This window comes from Neomonachus schauinslandi, chromosome 6, assembly GCF_002201575.2.
Source record: "Neomonachus schauinslandi chromosome 6, ASM220157v2, whole genome shotgun sequence".
Lineage (NCBI taxonomy): Eukaryota > Metazoa > Chordata > Mammalia > Carnivora > Phocidae > Neomonachus > Neomonachus schauinslandi.
Window position 1 is genome coordinate 62,289,102 of NC_058408.1, and position 24,155 is coordinate 62,313,256.

At 37.4% G+C, this 24,155-nt stretch overlaps 1 protein-coding gene across 1 annotated transcript in view; it reads right to left on the reverse strand.

Annotated features, from left to right (window-relative positions):
• Positions 1 to 24,155, reverse strand: part of AKT3 (AKT serine/threonine kinase 3) — a 298,230-nt gene that overhangs the window by 60,176 nt on the left and 213,899 nt on the right. The window contains exon 9 of the mRNA XM_044916426.1: positions 5,488 to 5,610. Coding sequence (XP_044772361.1) covers positions 5,488 to 5,610 — 123 coding nt within the window. The remainder of the gene's footprint in view (positions 1 to 5,487; positions 5,611 to 24,155) is intronic.

Consider the following 24,155-nt stretch of genomic DNA (forward strand, 5'->3'; position numbering starts at 1 on the left):
TAAAACCTAAATAACTTTTCAAAGCAAACAGCAATCCTTTTTTTTTTTTTCTTAATAAATTGTGATCTAAACAATCCCAAAGAGATGAGCATCTTTGAGCAGCTCAGTGACTTTGTTAAAAATACTGTCAATATGCAATAATTTCTATTGACTAAAATAACAGAACACAAATACTTCATAATTTTTGAGCCAGTTTTTTCATGGTGTCCACCTTCTCCCATCATTTATTTTTGCTCTCTGGACATCCTGAAATGTCATTTTACTGAGCACGACTGACAAAAACAACTTACTCATCAAAAAGAATCAACAATAATCAGAGATGTATCACTTTACAGAAAGGATATCCCCAAACCTACTCTTGTATAAGGATAAATCGGGGGTAACTAAATATCCAGTCTTGTTTAAAAATAAGTAATAATTCAACACAGATGCAAAACAAACTTTCTGTAAAATGTTAAGAACCATCAGCGTTGTGATTAACGAATGTGAAGATGCACAGAATCACCTGGAAGTCTTTTCAAGGCAGATCAATGGCTTAGATCGGATCAAAATCACCTGGAAATCACTTCCTCTGTGCATTTAACACTAAAGGAGATTTAGTCACACATTCTGTGTCAAGGAGAAATTAAAACATTTACAAATGATCTCTCCTTGGTTCTCTTTCCTCAATTTCATGGCTGTCCTTCTTGCTTGGGTTGGCTGCAAAGTGCACAACGCACAGTGTCACTGACTGCTCAGGTACTCTCCATTTATAAATTTCAAATTCATCTGTTTTTACCTCCAAACAATCTTAGTTTCCAAGACTGAGAGCAGGCATTATGTTTATGCTCCATGGATGCATCCACTGGCAAAAGCCATGACGAAGTCAAATAGGAGGTTTGGGAGAAAAGATTATATATTAAAAATTCAAGTGATGCTTACTCTCTGTCCAGTTAGAGGGGGTTGCTTTCTAACAGTTCATTCTTTGAGAAGAGAGAAAATATTAGACCTATACCTCACAGAGTTCCCATAAAAAAGGGCAACATTTTCCCCCAGCAGAAGCGGACAGCCATTACCTGATAGGTCTTGATTCAGTGTATATACAAAAAAAATATAGTAGATTTTGACATCTTTTTGCCCTCTGTGCTTTGTGGACAAGAAATCAGAGCAAGAAAGTACTATGCTCCTTCTTGTTCATGCTGGTGCCCGCACCCCCCATAGAATTAAACTCTAAAAATCCTTGCTGCCTTTAATACAGTGCTTCTCAGCACTTCACAGTACAATAAAAAATGAAATGTGTAGGGCGTAAGCAGGATCAGCAGATGGGCTGCTTGAAGCCAGAACTGACTGGCCCAGAGGCTCCATGGCTCGGGCTCACCTGTAACCCATTTGTGGTGCACAGGCTGGGAAGCTTTGCTCTGATGTACGCCAGGCTGGCTAGGCTGGCTAAGTTTTGTATACTCTCTAATATTCTAATACAGACACACATTCTAGTGTCTCGCTACCATATGTATCTCTTAGGTATCATTTCATTTAAATGGCTGACACCGTGATTCAACAAAGGAACGAAAACAGCAGTTCCTAAGGGCTCTGAGGGCAGTCGGAGCAGGTATGAACAATCCCCTTCACTCACTCTTAACACCCCATTTTGGCTCAGTTACAACAAACCCAATGTTCGGTACCCAGACTGCCTCCGGCCCGAGAATGAAGTCAGGAATCTGTCCTCTGCATATTGCATTCTCAGGTTTAGGGCTACCAAAGTGCCAACACGTCATACAAGTTAACCTGCAGGACCTTAATGACCCTGAAGTTAAGAGTGTGGAAATACTGAAGGAAAACATGTCTCCACTTTCAACTTGCCTGAGCTAGAAAAGGATTCATAATGTACAATGGCGGAGACCCCACTAAGGTGGCCAGGCTGCTTAAGAACTAGACTACACATAAGGAATGCAGCCCAATAGTACAATATAATTTTAGAGGGTGAAGGGGTTCTTAATAGCAGTGGCTTAAAATTTTTATAGAAGAGGGAATCCAGGGTGATTGGTTAGAAGTGGTAGCTGGGGGATGAGTCTTGAGACTTGGTAGGTAAAGCAACAAGAACCCTGCTCTCGGTTAGACTGCAAGCTTATCTGGGGTGAGCGTTAGGGAGCTGATGAAGACTGAAAAGATTCTCAGCCCATCCTTTTGTGCTGGCACGGAGACCTGGAAATTACCTAAATCTATTTGTTGGTTTCTCATGTTAATAATGTAAATGGTTACATTAACCATTAAACTCTCTAGGCAGAAAACAAGATTAGATGAATCACCAATAGAATGTAGTAGCGATTTATGTATGATTTTCTGCCCCTTGCCCTGTTATAAACTCTCGGAGAAGTTAATTCTTCAAGAATTCCAGTATCCTTATATGCACTTTTGCATATGTCCCTATTCAGCCTAATCTGTACTTGGATGGCACGGCCTTTGAAAAGAAAGCTTTCACTTGCAAAGTAAGAACTAAGCAGAAAGGAAGATTTTAATATATTTTGCATTACTGCCGAAATCTTAAAAGAGAGTTCTTCAAATTTTGATGCTATCATGAAGATATACCAGTTTTTCCTAATTAATCACAAGGAATCCGGGTCCTTACTAAAACAGAATTTCGTATTATGACATATATTGATAAACTAAGCAAACTTACTTTTAGAAGTGTAAAAAAGTGTAATAATTTATCTGCTGCTATGAACACCAACTTATTAGGAACTATGAATTGATAAAATATCTTAAATTAACTTGCACATGAAGTAAGGCTTTCCCTCCAATGATAAATGGGGTGTCAGCAAATAGGTACAGATTTCCTTGAGAGGCACAGCTATGACAGGCATCTCAAATGGATTTGCGTTTGAATAAACATAAGGTCATTAGTAAGGAGATGATCAAGACAAATCTGAGCCTGATCAATTAAAGTGGGTACCTAAATCAGTTTTTGATGATGCTGTTTTTAATGTATCTGGTATAAATATATTTAAAACATCCATTCTCTTATCTTTGGCAGCTTTATCCGAATTTTAGATTTAGAAAGATCTCCCAGAGCTACTCCAATGCATTCCCTCCCCCACGCAGATCTCATTTCAACTCTAGAAAGGCAGAAGGGTGTAAGGAGCAGGACACTGGGCCTGGAGCTAGGATTCATGGTTTCCATAATCTTGACCATGTCACCAACTTAGTCCTGGACTTCAAGTAAGTCACCTGCTAGGCTTCTAGGTTTCCATGACCTCACCTGTCAAGTACAGACCAACTTGAAATATCGACGATCCCACCTACAGGATTGCATTCTATTATGCAAAATCCTGTGTGCTACGGATACAAATAACACTTGTATGAATTTGAATGCTTGGCTTTTAACATTACATGTATTCTTCTTGGTGTATATTCGTGTGGCTTCTGTCCTGTGTTATATATTTACTTAGGCCTTAAGTTAAAAAAAATAAACTTAAGAGAGCAGAGACTACCTAATTGTCTAGTAAAGTCAGTGGTCTATGCATATGCTAACTACATGGACTGGTATTTATACATACTGCTGTTTAAGAATTTTGGTCATCAGAAAGGACAGGGCAATGAAACTCCTACTAAATGCACTTTGATACACCAACATGTTGATTCATTTAAGAAGAAATGATTAACAAAGACTACTGACTGACCAAGACCATCCCCATTATACCATTCCTTAATCAGGGCTGGCAATCAAACGGGCATTCTTTCCCTTGTTTCTTTAGGTTAATAGTTCCTACTTTCAGCCTAAGCATTTTGAATATGTTACTAAGTACCTCCAAATTATTCTCATTTCCTTAAATCGAAGAAACCCCTTTTTAAAACTACAAGTAGGACCCATAAAATGTAACACTTCACGCTTGGGGAGAGCAACCTCTGAGAAGAGCTAACTATTTCTAAGTAAGTTTGAAAATGCCATGTAACTTACTAAGTTTCATCATTCCATATAACTATTTTCTTTAAAAACCATCTAGATTCAAGACATGTAAACATCATCGGATTATTTGGCCACACAGACATCAACTACAGAGGCTTAATATCTATTACATTCCTGGTTATAAAGACTTCAAGCTAAATATAATCATACTGTTGATCTGGATTCATCTCCGGTGCACTGTGTGGCATTTGGACGGCTGCTCATCCCTGATCTAGGTGGTTCAGAGTTGCATAGTTCATTTTTCCTAATATAGTATTTATAGCTTCTTTTAGTCTTTAACGCATAACATGCTATACAAACATACATACTATAAATTTCATTGTCAGCGTAGAGAATAATACTTTGCGAGGGGTTATGCCTTAAGGTCATTCACAGCATAAAGGTACATGATAAGAACACCCTAGAGAGAACCTAGACAAGTGCTTAGACAGATAACTTAGGAACCACAGGCATTTAAAAGGAGTGAGGTGGGAGTGAGGAGATAAGTGTGATTTCTTTTAGAGTATGTAGATGTGTTTCGTACAGACGGGATTTCATAAAAGATTTCTATTTCTCCAAATCAAATCATACTTTAAATGAACTGATAGTTAGTAAATTCAGCAACTCTATCAAATCTTAGTAAGTCAAGATTGCTATATGATTTATTTTTTACAAAAGTAAGATAGTCACATCTAGAATGTGTTCAAAGCGTGCCATGGTACACATTTCCGTATCGTGGTCAATCTCTTTCAACAGTGTCACGAGCACAGCCACTGCCTTTCATGAGCTACTCCAGGGCTCAGCAAACTATGGCCCATGAGCAAAACCGAGCCTACTGCTCGTTTTTGTAAACAAAGTTTTATCAGAACACAGCCAGCCACGCTCAAGCACCTACTGCCCTGCAGGAGCGGGACGGAGCAGGTGCAGAAGCGACAATGGGCAGCAAAGCCCATTGAAAGTATGTCAGCCCCTGAGCTGTTCCAAGCGTCTCATCAGGAAGGAACGCAGAGAAGTCAAGTCACTATTGCCCATAAAACAATATGGTGCTTTTTGAAATGGAAACTAAATGAATTAATAAAAGGCTATATTAAAATGCTCCAGGTATTTAAACCCATCACAAAGTGAAGACAAAAATCAAATTAAATATTTCCCCCCAATAAATATCTTACATATGATAAAAGTTTCTCCATTATACATCAGAGCGTTGATGGTAGGATGTAATAATGAAACCTACTTTAGAATGTCCCTGGCAAAGTCATTTGGCTCTTAATTGAATGTTTACCATTACTCAAAAATTTCCAGGAAAATAAAACTATTATTGGTAGGTCAGAGCAGTCAAGCAGAAATTATGGCACACGTCAAAAACTCAGACATAAAGGAACTATGTACATATCAGTGAATGGAATTCCTGTCAAATGCGATGAACTACATTCTTAAACAGAGTGCTTCATTTTTTCCCAACTAAATCTGCTTTTCTCCAAACTGTGTAACTTTGTAATTACTTTGTGTTTGTCCCTATAGTCTCTGCAAAAACAAATTTTGATTACTTTTTTTTTTTTTTTTACCTTGAGATCACGGTACACAATCTTTCCGGAATGTAGATAGTCCAAAGCAGAGACAATTTCTGCACCATAGAAACGTGTGCGGTCCTCGGAGAACACCCGCTCTCTCGACAAATGGAAAAACAGCTGCAGGGTAAACAGCAGGGACAGGATTGTAATAATTACTGATTTAGTGGGGGAAATTAACACAAACATGAAACACCTCCCATCACCATATTGTGATGATAGATGGTGCGCTCTCAGTGGGCACTGAGCACTTTTACACAGCTGCTGCTTATCTTCTCCAGGTTTCCAAGGGGAGACTGCGAGCTGTTAAATCAGCATTTTAATCAATATACCAATCTTGTTGAAGGCATTCTGCTTGCTACCCATTTAACCTTCACTTACCAGAAGAAAAAAGTACGCATCATCAGACTGCATTTCCCCCTTGCTATACTGTTGCTTCACTCTTTCAAGGATGAGGCATTGAGACATGATTAAAATAAATGTACACAACAGAGATGTAATATTTCTACTTAATTATTTGATTTACATTTGATTTCAAAGAAAGGACTGCTGATTTGCTAAAACTGATGGATGTGAGCTTGTTATATTCTACAACCGTCCTTGCTTCCTCAGATCCCTAGAAATGTTTTCAAAGTTTCAATCAATGTTTTCTACAATGACAAATCATAAGGCTTCAAGTTTTCACTTTAGTAATGGCCAAAAGGGACTGAGAAGCTCCTGTTATTTCCTCTTATAGTTCTACTTCAGTAACAACCACAACACAAACCTCCCCTCATATAATCATTTAAACCACATGCTCTTTCACTTCTATTCATCACCTATAGGACAGACCACTCCGCAGTCAACAGGCATTTCCTGGGAGCTCACTGTGTCCACACACCCAACTCTCCATTTAGGCCAGCTCCTCATTTATGGAACTGCCTATCTCATCTCAGTTCAACAATGCATATGGGGAAGGAGCAGGTTCCAGGCACTATGATTTGACTTCCAATGTACTATCTCACTCTATTAAGAAATCCGCCAAGAACAATGGAAGACTGTTGACAGTGCTGATACACTGCTAGGTATCACAGTAGGTACCCAATACACGTCTGTGGTTAAAGAAATGAACCAATCAATCAGTGTATCCTTGACTACAAGACCACAAATTAACTATACCTTCACATGGATTATGGACTCTTAGTGCTCCGACAAGTGTGTAAGAATGACGGTTAACCAAGATTTGTTCTTCACACACCAAATCATAATTTAGGCAACATAAAATAGATTTCTACTGACAGATTTCTTCCCTGTTTTCCACCTACACTGAAGAGTCTATCATTATTTTAAGATCTATTTTATGCATAACCCATTGTCACAATAAAGAGCAGGAGGGAATATGACTTAACAATTGCCAAAAAAGACTGGCTTAACATTAGTTATAGTAAAACTAAAATACTTGGCAGATAGTCTCTAAACTCTAATGCTCTCTACTTTCTTGTCATATTTTATCAAATCTAAGATGTTCTTGATTGGAACTCCATCATCATTTTAAGTTAATAGTAAGAAACAAAAAAAGTTGTCAATTAAAGCTATAATAAACCATCAAATATCAAAGGCATTCTGACTGCAGAAACGTTAAATATGTCTTACAAATGATCCAATATAGTATGTCAAAAATCAAACCAATGCATACAATTACTCAGGGATATTTCTTAAAATTCACTCATTTTATACAGGCAGATATAATACTCTTAATGCATTACCATTCAAATGAGGATGAGAAGTAGAAAGAAGCATAGATCATCAGTAAAACCATTCTGAAAAATTTCTGGGTCAGAATAATTTCTGCCATGCTTTATTCAAAATATCACTAACTTGGATGAAGGAACCCCTGTGATCTCTAAGTACATTTATGACAATCTTCTAATGGGGTGAAAATATAAAGAATATTTCTAAATTTTATAAAAATAATGTCAAGCCTACTACTTACTCATCTACTCTATAAAAGACATAGATAGAGCCTCCCTAAATCAATATAATACATGCAGGCTTCTAGATCTTTATTTAGACCATATTCTTCAATTTGTCTCCCAGCCAATTTCTATAAAAATATCAGCTAAAAAAATGATACTTAAGGAGAAGAACTCTATTTCTCAATCTGCTGTCCTCTGATGTCTACCCTTGTTACCTTATAGAACTGATTCTTGCTAAGATAACCAAGAATCTCTTAATTGCCAAATCCAATGATCTATTTATAGTCTGCACTTCTTCCTGGTCTGCACCTGAGGACATTGGCTCTTGGCCTCCTCCTTGAACATGTTCCTTGGCTTTGGTGATTCAGCTCTCTCCTGATTTTCTCCCTAACTCTCTGGATATTCCTTCTCAGTTTCTACCTTGGCTTTGAACCAACTTCCCATTTAGTGAGCATTAATTATTTTAAAGTCACTATATTGGGCACTAGGAAGAGAAAAAGATGGCATACAGATTAGAGAAATCATATAAAAAAATAAAAGACTAAAACACAAGGGAAAAGGGGGAAAGGACATAGACAAGTAAAATGAGAGGAATACAAATGAATACAGTTCATGAAAATATGCCACCTTATAATAATCAATGAAGGCAAGATAAAAACATAAATGAGACAATTTAGCATATCCAGAAATAGCATTTCAGTGAAAGTGTTGGGAGATGAGTATCTTTATACACTGGTAGCGGGGATGTAAGCAGATAGCAGAAACTCTTCACAGGGCAAATGGCAATAGATACTAAAAGTACCATAGTTCTTCTTCTAGAAATTTCCTTTTTAAAAAAGGAAATGCAGAAGTCTTCTATGAAAGGATATTCTCTGTAGCAGTATATATGAAAAAAATGCAAACACAGCCTTCATACTATGTTGAAAAATAAAGTTAGATTTTCATCTAATACTTTATCAAAACAAATTTCTGATGTAACTCATAGCTAAATATAAAATATTCAACTAATTGAAAACCTAGAAAATAAGGATAAAAAGTTCATGGGACCAGGCTTACCCTCTTGCCCTACACAACTGGGCAAAAACACATAAAACAGAAAAATGGTAACTGGGAAAAGTACATAACAGAATTCTCTTAAGATATTGGACAATAGGCAGTGCAGGACCAAGATCTTTGTGAAGAGAGAAACAAATGAGTGAGCCCTAAAGCCACCAGACTTCTGTCCAAGGGCACTTTGTGGAACACATTACCGGCAGGAAAGGATTGATCCCAAGCATAACTCAGAGGTCTCACTGTTGGAGAGTGAAAAGCAGATTTTGAGTAGGATGAGGTAGATGGCATTTGCAGGACAGAACGAACACCAGTGAGGAAGAAGCTACACAAAATCTGCACAGTCGAGTCTGCTGCAGGGTACGAGAAATGCGTGCGTAAGGTTAAACTCTGTGAGAACAAGCAGAGAAGGAATGGAGGTCTGTATGTCAAATAATTCTCGGCGCTTGCTCAGAGTTGAGAGACATTCAATTTCTAACCAGTAAGAACAGTGTAATTACCGAATAACCAGTAGACATTTCAAAACAGTCAAAGTTAAACCCACAAAAGTTAACAAATACGGAGAGGACAACAAAATCCAGGCATTCGTGTAAAATTCCGATGATCTGGTATCCATCAACAATTACTAGACATAAGGAGATGCAGGAAATATGACATATAACCAAGAGAAAAATCAGTCTTTAGAAAGACCTTAAGAACAGCAGGGATGATGAAGTTAACAGACTGACTTAAAAACAGCATATGAACAGAAAGAAGAGATAAAGGAAAATAGAAGTAGAAATAAATGGGACGTCTAGAGATAAAAAATAATAAATGCATAGATCTGCATATCTCAATGAACCTCAACATGATGAAAACTCATAAACATGCATGAACAATCGGAACATAAGAAGTCAGAGCACATTCAAATCGCAAAAAAACCAGTGACAGAAAATCTTTTAAAAATTCTGAGGGGGGCGAAAAACATTACCTACAGAGGAACAATAATAGGAGAATAATCCTAGACTTCTCAGAGGCTGTAAGAGCAAAAAGGCAATGCGACAATACATCCAAATGGCTAAATGGAAAACCAAAAGGTATTTTAAAATTCTGCATCCAGTGGGAATATCCATCAAATAGGAAGCACATGTATGTGAGAAAAATGTTGAGGCCAGGAAAAGAGACACTAGAAGAGGTCAGGTGAAACGATCACAGGCTCGCACACAGAGCCCAAAGTCTTGGCACCCTCGCCCGGCAGGACGGAAAAGCTTCCTAAGAGACGTGGCACCCAGGACAGCCTGTGAGGTTACTGCCACCGTAGTGCAAATACGTTAGTGTCAGAGCAAAGGTCAGCGTGGCCAGTCTCAGTGTAAAAGCAAGCCTGGGAAAGATCACTGTTCATGAGTAAGAACAACTTCATCCAATAAAAAAATTATCTGGCACAAAAAGAACCAGGAAAATAAAACCCATTACTAGGAGAAAAATGAATAGACATAGACTCAGAAAGTGACACAGATGACAGAATAGAATACTGTGATAAAACAGATATTAAGATATAGTCTAAAAGTTCAAAAGGTAGAAAGAGGAGCATAATAAGGAAATAAATGGGAGATATAAAAAAAAAGTCCCAAATTAAACTCCAAGAGATAAAGTCTGATATCTTAGATGAAAAATGAAAAACTGGATTGAATTATCACCATGCTAGACATTGTAGAGAAAAAATGATAAAAACAGACTTCAAGACACAGGAAACAAATCTAAAATTAAAGATAGGAAAACAATAATGAAAATGATGAACAGAGCATTAATAAGTCATGGGACAGTATCCCGCAGGCTAAGAGATGCATAAATGCACTTTCAGGATAGGACACGAGAAAGGAAAGAATGGAAAAAAATACTTAAATAATGTCCAAAAAGTTTTCAAAATTGATGAAAAGTATAAGCCTACAGATTCACAAAGGCTTTAAAAAAAACCAACTGAAAGAAATGTGAAGAAAATCCTACAAGGCACACCATAATTAAATAGCTGACAGTAAGTGCTAAAAGGAAAGTGTAACAGGACGGGGGGGGGGCGGGATGGTGGTGGTAAAGAGACTCAGTAAGCACAAGGAACAAAGAATGAGAGCAGACGTCTTGTCAGAAACGTGTAAACTGGGAGAAAGAGGAGAGGCATCTTTATATTAATTAAATATAGAACTGGCAAACTACAATTTTATACACAGCTAAAATAGCTTTCCAAAAATGACAGCAAAATAAAGCCTTTTGGGGACATGCAAAAGGTTAGGGAAATCATCAGAAACACTGCACTATAAATGTTCGAGGTAATGCTTCAGAATGGTACCAGATGAAAAACTGTGTCTACACAAGGTAAAGAAGAGACTGCAGATCATAACTTTGTGGGTAAATATATGTTGACTTGTCTTATGTTTTTAATCTCTTCAAAAGATAGTGCTGGTTTAAAACAAAAATAACAATGCACTGTGGCATTCATAGTATATGTAAAGGTAAAATGTATTAACAATAGCACAAAAGCTTGAAGGGGGAAAATGAAGGTGTGCTGGTGGAAGGGTCTTACAATATGTAAAATGGCATAGCCTAACTTGAATATAAAATGGGGTAAGTTAGGGGCGTCTGGGTGGCTCCATCGGTTGAGTGTCTGACTCCTGTTTTTGGCTCAGGTCATGATCTCAGGGTCATGAGATTGAACCGTGTCCAGCTCCACTCTCAGCGGGAAGTCTGCTTGAGATTCTCTCTCTCCCTCTCCCCCTTCCCACACTCAGGCCACTCTCTCTCTCTCTCTAAATAAATAAATAAATAAATCTTTAAAATCTTTTTAAAAAATGTGTTAAATATGAGTTGTATTTAAGTTAAATATGAGTTTGTATTTAAAAACCAACTCAAAAAATCCACCTCCCCAATTCGCTAGAGAATTCTACCAAACTCCTGAAAAAGAAGTAATAATTTCATGCAAATACTTGCAGAAAACAGAAAACAGAAATACCTCTCAAACATCACCTGAGGCCAGCATTACCTTAATACAAAACCAGACAAGGACATCACATGAAACAGTATCAATAGCCCTCATAATCATAGATGTAAAAAGACTTTAACAAAACTTGACCAAATCATATCCGACAAAAGATGATAATACTATATCATGACTAATGATGGTTAATCCCAAGAATGAAAGACTGGATTACATTTGAAACCAACGTAACTTGCCATATTAACAGACTAAAAAAGGCAAGACCATATGATCATCTCAAACGATGCAGAAGCTGCTTTTAAGACAACTCAATGGCCACTGATAACTAAAATCTCCTAACAAAATTGGAACAAGAGAGAACTTCCTCAACCTGATAAAAGGCATTTAAAAATGTATAGCCAACATCACATCTAATATGACAGACTGAATCTCTTTCCTCCCCGCGAGTGGGAACAAGGATGTTCACTCCTTTCATTCGGCATGTGCAGGAGCTCCTAGCCAAGTGAAATATGGCACAGATAGACAAATATATAAACGTCATACAGATTGGAATAGAAGTTAACTGCCTTTATTCACAGATAGCAAGCCTATCTACATAGAAATTCCGAAGAAATTTACAAAAAGAAATGATAAAACTAGTGAGATTCGGAAGGCCATGGGATACAATGGCAGTACACAAAAAAATCAATTGTTTTATATGCTAGCAACAAACAACTTGTAATGAAAAACACAACAGAAATATGTAAGGAAAAACTGAAAAAACATATGCAAGACCTATATACTGAAAACTATAAAAAGTTTCAATAGAAACTAGAGAAGACATAAGTAAACAGACTGAGTGCATGGGTCAGAACACTAATATTATTGACATGTCCGTTCTCCCCAAACTAATCTATAGACTCAAAGCAATCCCATCACAGTCCCAGCAGGCTTTTCTGTAAAGACTAAGAAGCTGATACTAAACTTATATGGAAATGCATAGGATCTAGAAGGGTCACAACAATTCCGAGAAACAACAGTGTACTTCCTGATTATAAGATATACTTTAAAGCTATAATAATCAAGTCAGTATGGTATTGGTGTAAGGAAAGACACATCAATTGATGGAATGTAACAGGGAGTCCAGAAACAAATATATGGCATCAATTTTTGACAAAAGTGTCAAAGTCATTCAGAATATAGCCTTTCCAACAAAAGATGCTGGAGTAACTGGATATTCATAGGGAAAAAAGATGAACCTCAATCCTTACCTTACCGTATACATAAAAATCAAATTAAAATAGGCCACAGAACTAAATGTTGTAGGTACAACTATAAAAGTTCCTAGAAGAAAATATTTGTGACTTAGGGTAGACAAGTAGTAGACCAAAAAAATAAAAGCCAGAAACGACAACAATTGATAAATTGGGCCTTTAAAATTAAAAGCTACTATTGTCAAAATATATATATTTGGTGTCATTTGATAATTCCAATATTGATGTTATGAGAATTCTGGTTATTCCACATTCTCACCAACACTTGGTGGGGTCAGTCTTTTTAATTTAGTTATTCTAGTCAGCATATAGACGTGTAATATTGCTGTTTAAGTTCCATTTGTCTGATGATTAATGATACTAAATATCTTTTCACACACTTCTTGGCTGTTCAAATACATTTTTTGTGACCTCTCCCAATATTTTGCCTATTTATTAATTGGGTTGTTTTCATCTTGTATTGTAAGACTTATAAGTAGTTTGTGAAATATATCACAAATAATTTCTCCCCTACTGTATCTTCTCTTTTCATCATCTCCCTGATATATTTTGACAATAGTAGCTTTTGAAAATAAACTGCTATATTTTGAAAAAGTTATGCTCTTTTTTTAAACTGAAGAACTGACATACAACATCCTACTAGTTTCAGGAGTACATCATAGTGATAGTGACTTGATATTTTTATATATAATGAAATGATCCTCATTATATATTACTTTTACAAAAGTAAAAGTAATATATATATATATATATATGTGTGTGTGTATATATATATCACATCTTCTTTATCCATTTATCTAACAGTAGACATGTAGGTTGCTTTCAAATATCCTAAATATTATAAACAATGCTGCATTGAACAGAGAGATGTATATATCTTGAGTGTTTTCAATTTTTTTTTATTATGTCATGTTAATCACCATATATTACATCATTAGTTTTTGATGTACTGTTCCATGATTCACTGTTTGCATATAACACCCAGTGCTCCATTCAGTACGAGCCCTCTTCAATACCCATCACGAGGCTAACCCATCCCCCCAACCCCCGCCCCTCTAGAAACCTGTTTGTTTTTCAGAGTCCATAGTCTCTCATGGTTCGTCTCCCCCTCTGATGCCCCCCCTTCATTTTTCCCTTCCTCCTATCTTCTTTTTTTTTAACATATAATTTATTATTTCTTTCAGAGGTAGAGGTCTGTGATTCAACAGTCTTAGACAATTCACAGCGCTCACCATAGCACATACACTCCCCAATGCCTATCACCAAGCCACCCCATCCCTCCCACCCCCCACCACTCCAGCAACCATCAGTTTGTTTCCTGAGATTAAGAATTCCTCATATCAGTGAGATCATGATATATGTCTTTCTCTGATTGACTTATTTTGCTCAGCATAATACCCTCCAGTTCCATCCACGTCATTGCAAATGGCAAGATTTCATTCCTTTTGATGGCTGCATAATATTCCATTGTATATACATACATATATATATATATATATGTATATATATAATACACACATCATCTTTATCCATTCATTGGTCATAGACATCGTGGCTCTTTCCATAGTTTGGCTATTGTGGACATTGCTGCTATGAACATCAGGGTGCATGTACCCCTTCGGATCACTACATTTGTATCTTTGGGGTAAATAACCAGTAGTGCAATTGCTGGGTCATAGGGTAGCTCTATTTTCAACTTTTTGAGGAACCTCCATATTGATTTCCAGAGAGGCTGCACCAGCTTGCATTCCCACCAACAGTGTAGGAGGGTTCCCCTTTCTCCACATCCCCACCAACATCTGTCATTTCCTGACTTGTTAATTTTAGCCATTTTGACTCGTGTGAGGTGGTATCTCATTGAGGTTTTGATTTAGAATTCCCTGATGCCGAGCAATGTTGAGCACTTTTTCATGTGTCTGTTGGCCATTTGGATGTCTTCTTTGGAAAAATGTCTGTTCATGTCTTCTGCCCATTTCTTGATTGGATTATTTGTTCTTTGGGTGTTCAATTTGATACGTTCTTTATAGATTTTGGATACTAGCCCTTTATCTGATATGTCATTTGCAAATATCTTCTCCCATTCTGTCGGTTGTCTTTTGGTTTTGTTGACTGTTTCTTTTGCTGTGCAAAAGGTTTTCATCTTGATGAAGTCCCAATAGTTCATTTTTGCCCTTGCTTCCATTCCCTTTGGCGATGTTTCTAGGAAGAAGCTGCGGCTGAGGTCGAAGAGGTTGCTGCCTGTGTTCTCCTTTAGGATTTTGATATATTCCTGTCTGACTTTTAGGTCTTTCAACCATTTTGAGTCTATTTTTGCATGTGGTGTAAGGAAATGGTCCAGTTTCATTCTTCTGCATGTGGCTGTCCAATTTTCCCAACACCATTTGTTGAAGAGACTGTCTTTTTTCCTTGGACGTTCTTTCTTGCTTTGTCAAAGATTAGTTGACCATAGAGTTGAGGGTCCATTTCTGGGCTCTCCATTCTGTTCCATTGATCTATATGTCTGTTTTTGTGCCAGTACCATACTGTCTTGATGATTACAACTTTAATAGAGCTTGAAGTCTGGAATTGTGATGCCACCAGCTTTGCTTTTCTTTCTCAACATTCCTCTGGCTATGCGGGGTCTTTTCTGGTTCCACACAAATTTTAGGATTATTTGTTCCATTTCTTTGAAAAAAGTGGATGGAATTTTGATGGGGATTGCATTGAATGTGTAGATTGCTCTAGGTAGCATTGACATCGTCACAATATTTGTTCCTCCAATCCATGAGCATGGAACGTTTTTCCAGTTCTTTGTGTCTTCCTCAATTTCTTTCATGAGTATTTTATAGTTTTCTGAGTACAGATGATTTGCCTCTTTGGTTAGATTTATTCCTAGGTATCTTATGGTTTTGGGTGCAATTGTAAATGGGATCGACTCCTTAATTTCTCTTTCTTCTGTCTTGTTGTTGGTGGATAGGAATGCCACGGATTTCTGTGAATTGATTTTATATCCTGCCACTTTACTGAATTACTGTATGAGTTCTAGCAGTTTTGGGGTGGAGTCTTTTGGGTTTTCCACATAAAGTATCATATCATCTGCAAAGAGTGAGAGTTTCACTTCTTCTTTGCCGATTCAGATGCCTTTTCTTTCTTTTTGTTGTCTGATTGCTGTGACTTCCAATACTATGTTGAATAGTAGTGGTGATAGTGGATATCCCTGCCGCGTTCCTGACCTTAGGGGGAAAGCTCTCAGTTTTCCCCCATTGAGCATGATATTTGCTGTGGATTTTTCATAGATGGCTTTTATGATATTGAGGTATGTACCCTCTATCTATACTGTGAAGAGTTTTGATCAAGAAAGGATGCTGTACTTTGTCAAATGCTTTTTCTGCATCTATTGAGAGGATCATATGGTTCTTGTTCTTTCTTTTATTAATGTATTGTATCACATTGATTGATTTGCAGATGTTGAACCAACCTTGCAGCCCAGGGATAAATCCCACTTGGTCGTGGTGAATTATCCTTTTAATGTACTGTTGGATCCAATTGGCTAGTATTTTGGTGAGAATTTTTGCATCCATGTTCATCAAGGATATTGGTCTGTAATTCTCTTTTTTGATGGGGTCTTTGTCTGGTTTGGGGATCAGGGTAATGCTGGCCTCATAAAACGAGTTTGGAAGTTTTCCTTCCATTTCTATTTTTTGGAGGTTTCAGAAGAATAGTTATTAATTCTTCTTTAAATGTTTGATAGAATTCCCCTGGGAAGCCAGGTTGCTGGCTCTTGTTTGTTAGGAGATTTTTGATTAATGCTTCAATTTCCTTAGTGGTTATAGGTCTGCTCAGGTTTTCTATTTCTTCCTGGTTCAGTTTTGGTAGTTGATACATCTCTAGGAATGCAACCATTTCTTCCAGATTATCTAATTTGCTGGCATAGAGTTGCTCATAATATGTTCTTATAATTGTTTGTATTTCTTCGGTGTTGGTCGTGATCTCTCCTCTTTCATTCATGATTTTGTTGATTTGGGTCATTTCTCTTTTCTTTTTGATAAGTCTGGCCAGGGGTTTATCAATCTTGTTAATTCTCTCAAAGAACCAGCTCCTAGTTTCATTGATCTGTTCTACTGTTCTTTTGGTTTCTATTTCATTGATTTTTGCTCGGATCTTTATTATTTCTCTTCTCCTGCTGGGTTTAGGCTTTATTTGTTGTTTTTTCTCCAGCTCCTTTAGGTGTAGGGTTAGGTTGTGTATTTGAGACCTTTCTTGTTTCTTGAGAAAGCCTTGTATTGCTATATACTTTCCTCTTAGGACTGCCTTTGCTGCCTCCCAAAGATTTTGAACAGTTGTGTTTCCATTTTCATTGGTTTCCATGAATTTTTTAAATTCTTCTTTAATGTCCTGGTTGACCCATTCATTCTGTAGTAGGATGCTCTTTAGCCTCCATGCATTTGAATTCTTTCCGACTTTCCTCTTGTGATTGAGTTCTAGTTTCAAAGCACTGTGGTCTGAAAATAAGCAGGGAATAATCCCAATCTTTTGGTACCAGTTGAGAACTGATTTGTGACCTAGGATGTGATCTATTCTGGAGAATGTTCCATGGGCACTAGAGAAGAATGTGTATTCTGTTGCTTTGGGATGGAATGTTCTGAATATATCTGTGAAGTCCATTTGGTCCAGTGTGTCATTTAAAGTCTTTGTTTCCTTATTGATCTTTTGCTTAGATGATTTGTCCATGTCAGTGAGGGGGGGGTGTTAAAGTCCCCCACTATTATTGTATTGTTGTTGATGTGTTTCTTTGCTTTTGTTATTAACTGGCTTATATAATTGGCTGCTCCCATGTTAGGGGCATAGACATTTACAATTGTTAGATCTTCTTGTTGGATAGACCCTTTAAGTAGGATATAGTGTCCTTCCTCATCTCTTATTACAGTCTTTGGTTTAAAATCTAATTTGTCTGATATAAGGATTGCCACCCCCAGCTTTCTTGGTGTCCATTAGCATGGTAAATGGTTTTCCACCCCCTCCCTTTCAATCTGGAGATGTCTTTAGGTCTAAAATGAGTCTCTTGCAGACAGCATATGGATGGGTCTCATTTTTTTATACAATCTGATACCCTGTGTCTTTTGATTGGGGCATTTAGGCCATTTACATTCAGGGTAACTATTGAAAGATATGATTTTAGTGCCATTGTATTGCCTGTAAGGTGACTGTTACTGTATATTGTCTGTGTTCCTTTCTGGTCTATGTTACTTTTAGGCTCTCTCTTTGCTTAGAGGACCCCTTTCAAGATTTCTTGTAGGGCTGGTTTTGTGTTTGCAAATTCCTTTAGTTTTATTTATCCTGGAAGCTTTTTATCTCTCCTTCTATTTTCAGTGACAGCCTAGCTGGATACAGTATGCTTGGAGGCATGTTTTTCTCCTTTAGTGCTCTGAATATATCATGCCAGTCCTTTCTGGCCTGCCAGGTCTCTGTGGATAGGTCTCTTGCCAATCTAATATTTCTACCATTGTAGGTTACAGATCTCTTGTCCTGAGCTGCTTTCAGGATTTTCTCTTTGTCTCTGAGACTCGTAAGTTTTACTATTAGATGTCAGGGTGTTGACCTATCTTTATTGATTTTTGAGGGGGGGTTCTCTGTGCCTCCTGGATTTTGATGCCTGTTTCCTTCCTCAAATTAGGGAAGTTCTCTGCTATAATTTCCTCCAATATACCTTCTGCCCCTCTCTCTCTTTCTTCTTCTTCAGGGATCCCAATTATTCTAATATTGTTTTGTCTTATGGTATCACTTATCTCACGAATTCCGCCCTCGTGATCCCGTAGTTGTGTATCTCTCTTTTTCTCAACATCTTTATTTTCCATCATTTGGTCTTCTATATTGCTAATTCTCTCTTCCGCCTCATTTATCCTAGCAATTAGAGCCTCTACTTTTGATTGCACCTTAAGTTTTTTTGATTTTGACTTGGTTAGATTTTAGTTCTTTTATTTCTCCAGAAAAGGTTTCTCTAATATCTTCCATGCTTTTTGGAAGCCCAGCTAGTATCTTTAAAATCGTCATTCTGAACTCTAGTTCCAACATCTTACTAATGTCTGTATTGATTAGGTCCCTGGCAGTCAGTACTGCCTCTTGTTCTTTTTTTTGCAGTGATTTTTTGTCTTGTCATTTTGTCCAGAGGAGAACAGATGAATGAGAGAACAAAATGCTAACAGGGTAACAACAATCCCAGAACAATATACACTAAACAAATCAGAAGAGACCTGAAACCAGGGGAAAAGAAAGGGAAAGAAAGAAAAAAGGAAAAAAAAAAAGAAAAAGATAAAAAATAAAAAAAGAATATGATCAAATATGATCAGGCTGGTGCATAGATCAGTGCCACACACTAGATTTTGCGCGTTTTTTGGTCTGTAGAAGAAAGTGCCTCCCAAAATTCTAAAAAAAGAAAAACATATGTACAAAAATAAAGGTAAATACGATGAAGGGATGGAATATGACTGTACAGATGAAATTATAAAAGATTTTATAAAAAGAATTGGTAAGAAGTTGGTTGAAAAAAGAAAGAAGTGGAATTAAAAAAAAAAAGGAGGGAATGTAATCAGGCAGGAGACTAGAACAAAGCCATACACTAGAGATTTATGATATATTACGGTCTGTTAGAAGAAACTGTATCCCAAAATTTTAAAGAGAGAACAACTTATATATATATATATAAATATATATAAAGTTAACTACTATGAAGAGATAGAATATTACTCTAAAGATGAAAAATAAAAGATTTTTTAAAAAAGGGATTGATAAGATGTTGGTTGTAAAAGGGAAAAAGAAAAATTCAAAAAAAGAGAAAAATTAAAAAAAGAAAATTAAAAAAATTAACTTTGAAAGACTAAAGAATCATGGGGAAAAAAGCCACGAATTCTATGTGCAGTATTCCCCTAGCACTGAAGTTCTGCCATTCTCATTGATCGGTAAACTTGGTCTTGGCTGGATGGTCCTGCTGATCTTTTGGGGGAGGGGCCTGTTGCCGAGGTTCCCAGATGTCTTTGCCCGAGACACAATTGCCCCGCCCTTGCTGGGGGCCAGGCTGAGTAATCTGCTCAGGTTTGCTCTCGGGAGCTTTTGTTCCCTGCAAGCTTTCCACACAGCTTTTGAGGATAAGAGTGAAAATGGTGGCCTCCAATCTCCACCCCAGAGTACCTGAGAACTCAGGGCCCACTCCTCAGTGAGCTCCCAGAGAAAAGCAGTCAATCACTCCCGTCTCCCTGTCTCCAACTGCACTCCATGCTCACCCGGCCTGTGACCGAGCGTTTCTATTTCTGGCACCCGACCCCATGTTGAGTCTCCAAACCCATCCGATCCCTGTGGTGCACTCCTGCGCCGCTCCTCCTGGGGGAGGAAGGGGAGTCTCCCTGGATCTGCCGCTTGTTGGGTCCCGCTGGAAGAGCAGTGGCCCAACTGTGCTGCGGATCACGGTTTATGGCAACCCCGAGCTGAGAGCCCGCTCCTGGGTTCCGTCTCTGCTGCTGGTTTCCCTGCTCCGATACCTGGGAGCTCTGCCACACTCAGGCACCCCCGGTCTTTCTGTGACCCTGAGGGCCCCGAGACCGCACTGTGCCAGTGAGGGTTCCACCCCCTGCTTAGCCACTGGAGCGACATTCCTCAGCGGAGCAAACTTCTAAAAGTTCCGATTTTGTGTTCTGCTCTCTATCACTTGCCAGTAGCGGCTGATGGAGGCTCCCTCCCCCGCTGTCTATCTTCCCGAATATTGCCTTGGATTCACTTCTCCACACGTCCTACCTTCCAGAAAGTGGTCGCTTTTCTGTTCATAGAGTTGTTGCTATTTTCTTCAATCTGTTGTTGAGTTCACAGGTGTTCAGAATGGTTTGATCCCTATATAGCTGAATTTCTGGGACCAGACGAAATTTAGGTCTCCTACTCCTCCACCATCTTGCTTCTCCTAGTTTTTTCATTTTCTTTGAGTAAATATCCAGAAGTGGAATTTGCTGGATCATATGAGAGTTCTATTTTTAATTTTTTGAGAAACTTCCATGCTGTTCTCCATGGTGGCTGCACCAGTTTGAATTCCCACCAACAGTGCACAAGGGTTCCCTTCTCTTGACATCGTTGTCAACACTTGTGATTTTTTGTTTTTGTTAACAGCCAATCCAATGGGTGTGAGGTGATACCCCATCATCATTGTGAGTTGCATTTTCTGATGATGAGTGATGTTGAACATCTTTTCATGTGTCTGATGGCTATTTGTATGTCTTCTTTGGAAAAATGTTTATTCAAGTCCTTTGCCCATCTTTAACAGAGTTTTTTAATACTAAATTGCATAGGTTTTTGATATATTTTGGATATTAACCCCTGATCAGATGTATTATTTACAAATATCTTCTTCCATTCAATAGGTTGCTTTTTCATTTTGTTGATGGTTTCCTTCACTGTGCAAGTTTAGTCTTTAATGCAACAAACTTTTCAAAAAACAAAAAAATCTGGACATAAAAAATTTCCTAAGAATTATCACTGCAATCTAAGATTTTAATCTCAATTTTTTTCCTGCAAATACCACTTTTAAAACTTTCAGTCATTCCTTTGTAACAGTAAAAAAAAAAAAAAAAAGATTAACCAGAGAGTAACAAAATATGCTCATTTTCAATGATGACATTCGTTATCATAATATCCACTGAGCTTGAAACCTGAATATCCTGAAGACAACTAATTACTTAAGCAACAAGACATGTCAGTCTGCACTATGTGCAGATCAACACATCCCTTGGATTTGCAAAAACACTTAATATTAAAAGAATGGCTCTGGCTCACCCACAGAGAAATGAATCAATGGCAGTGTCTTAGTCTGTTTAGGCTGCTATAACAAAACACCCAAGATTGGGGGTGGATTATAAACAATAGAACTTTACTTCGTATAGTTCTGGGAAGTCCAAGATCAAGGCACTGGCCGACTGGATGTCAGGTGAGAACTTCCTCCTCAGTTCACCAATGGCTGTCTTTTTGCTGTATCCCCATGTGGTGGAAGGATGAGTAAACTCTTTGGGGTCTCTTTTATAAGGGGACTCATCCCTCCCACAAGGGTTCCACCCTCATGACTAATCACCTCCCAAAGACCTCCCTTCGTAGTACCATCACACTGGGGATTAGGTTTCAACACACGAGTTTTGTGGTGAGGGGAGCACAAATACTCAATCCATAGCAAATACTATACTACATAATTGGAATAGTATTAAATACATTATGAAATAAATACCCAAATACTTAATTTTATAGGATCAAATGGAAGCATTCTTACATTTAACAGGCAATTCTTCATATAATTACCTCTCAGATAATGTCTATCGTTTTCACAAGCTAAGTTCATAGTTTGCATATATTTCACACAGAAAAATTAATGCAATCTATGTTGGCATTTAGTTTTTAAGGTTCTTCCAAAAACAATTGTGATACAGATATAAGTATAAAAATGCCATATTTTAATAATATAGTTCAATATATTATTTTTTTTAAGATTTTATTTATTCATTTGTCAGAGAAAGAGAGACAGAAAGCACGAGGAGGGGGAGGGGCAGTGGGAAGCAGACTCCCTGCTAAACAGGGAGCCTGATGCAGGACTCGATTCCCAGGACCCCAAGATCATGACCTGAGCCGAAGGCAGATGCTTAACTGACTGAGCCACCCAGGCATTCCCAATATATATTTCTTTAAATACAAATTAAACCTTTAGGATACCACAGAAGAACTGACAAGGATCTAAGGTCAGAGTTGCTAGACACTGAAACTGTGTTAGCTACAAATTATCAGCGAAATGCCTCAAGCCCTATTCGTCTACTTCCTGGCCTCTTCCTACAAGTCTGAAAATGCAAAAAGAATTCTAGGCCACCAATTTGAATGAGTAGCCTGTAAACTTGCAATTTTTAAAAAAGTGATGCAATACAAGCTAAAAAAATTTTCTGGCATTAGAAGTGGCCTACTGAAAATACTTAATATGAAAAGACAAAAAATAGCTTCCTTTAAAAAATCATTTAAAATTCCCAATCCATTATTATAATCAAAATAATTTATATTAAAATATTTTATTAAAACTATATTATCAAGATTAAAGAAGAGACTGCTCAGGTCTACCACATTAAATATTAACTGATTCTTCATTTGGAAAATAAAATATACTTTTAAAAAGGTAAAAGTTCTCAAGGTAATTGCTTTAAAATAGTTACATTTATTAGGATATATGTGAAATACCTGGGCTATTTGTGAAATATAGCCAATACCAATATAATAAAAATAATAAATATTACCATTTTGGGGCATTAAGAGCAGTACATTCTAACTACAATCATAAAAGCTACATGTTATCTCCATATTACAGATGATTAAATATAATAAATGATTAAATATAAGTGATTATTCCCATTACTATCACAATAGGCACTATTTTTTAAAAAGATTTATTGGGAGAGAGAGCGAGTGCGGGGGGTGGTTGGAGTGGGGGGAGGAAGGGCAGAGGAAACGAATCCTAAACAGACTCCCCTCTGAGTGCAGAGCCCCACATGGGGCTCCACTCCACGACCCTGAGATCATGACCTGAGCTTAAACTGAAAGTCGGACACTTAACTGACTGAGCCACCCAGGCGCCCCACAATAGGCACTATTTTTGAGTACTGCTACTTGTTGGGCATTGTACCCCAAGTGATTTACATGAATTATCCTCAAAACACCCTTATAAAATAGATGGAATTATCATCTGCATCATAGAAATGAGCAAACTAAGGCTTAGAGATGTTATAAAATTTGCCTAGCATCACACAGTTATTAAGTGGTAAAGATTCAAACTTAGGTTGTCTATCTCTAAGACATATCATCTATTTATTACACTAAAACTACAGTTTCTATTAATTTGAGACAATAAATGTATAAATTATTCCATTAAGAAGAAGCTTCTTAAGTCTCCTTCATAATAGCATAATATGAACTGCATAAGAGAAAGGACTTATGAGAGAACACAGCTTCTCAAAGTGTAGAACAAGAATATGAATGCAACACATCTTTGTTGAAAGATCAGTGCAGCTAGAGCTGGGAGCTTCATGCAGTCTCATTTTCAAGAAGCTGCTCTCACCACAGCCTCTGTGCATGCAGCTCCTTCCCCAGAACCCGCTTCCCCAAACTTTTTGCTATCAAGTCTCAATCTAAATGCTACTTCCTCAAACAGGTAACTCAATTTAGAGTAAGTACGTTCTCCATTATTCTCTCTCATACCATAGCATTCTGTTCATTGTTATTATAATATTTATTGGGTTTATTTTCTAATATGACTGTTTTATTCACCCCAGTGCACCCTAAGACCAGAACACAATAAGCACTCAATAAACATTTCTGAATGATAAACCTTATTTGGAAAATATACATCTTAAAATAGTCCATTGGCCAAAAAAGATAGGACATGAGAAATTAGTAAACTTGGGA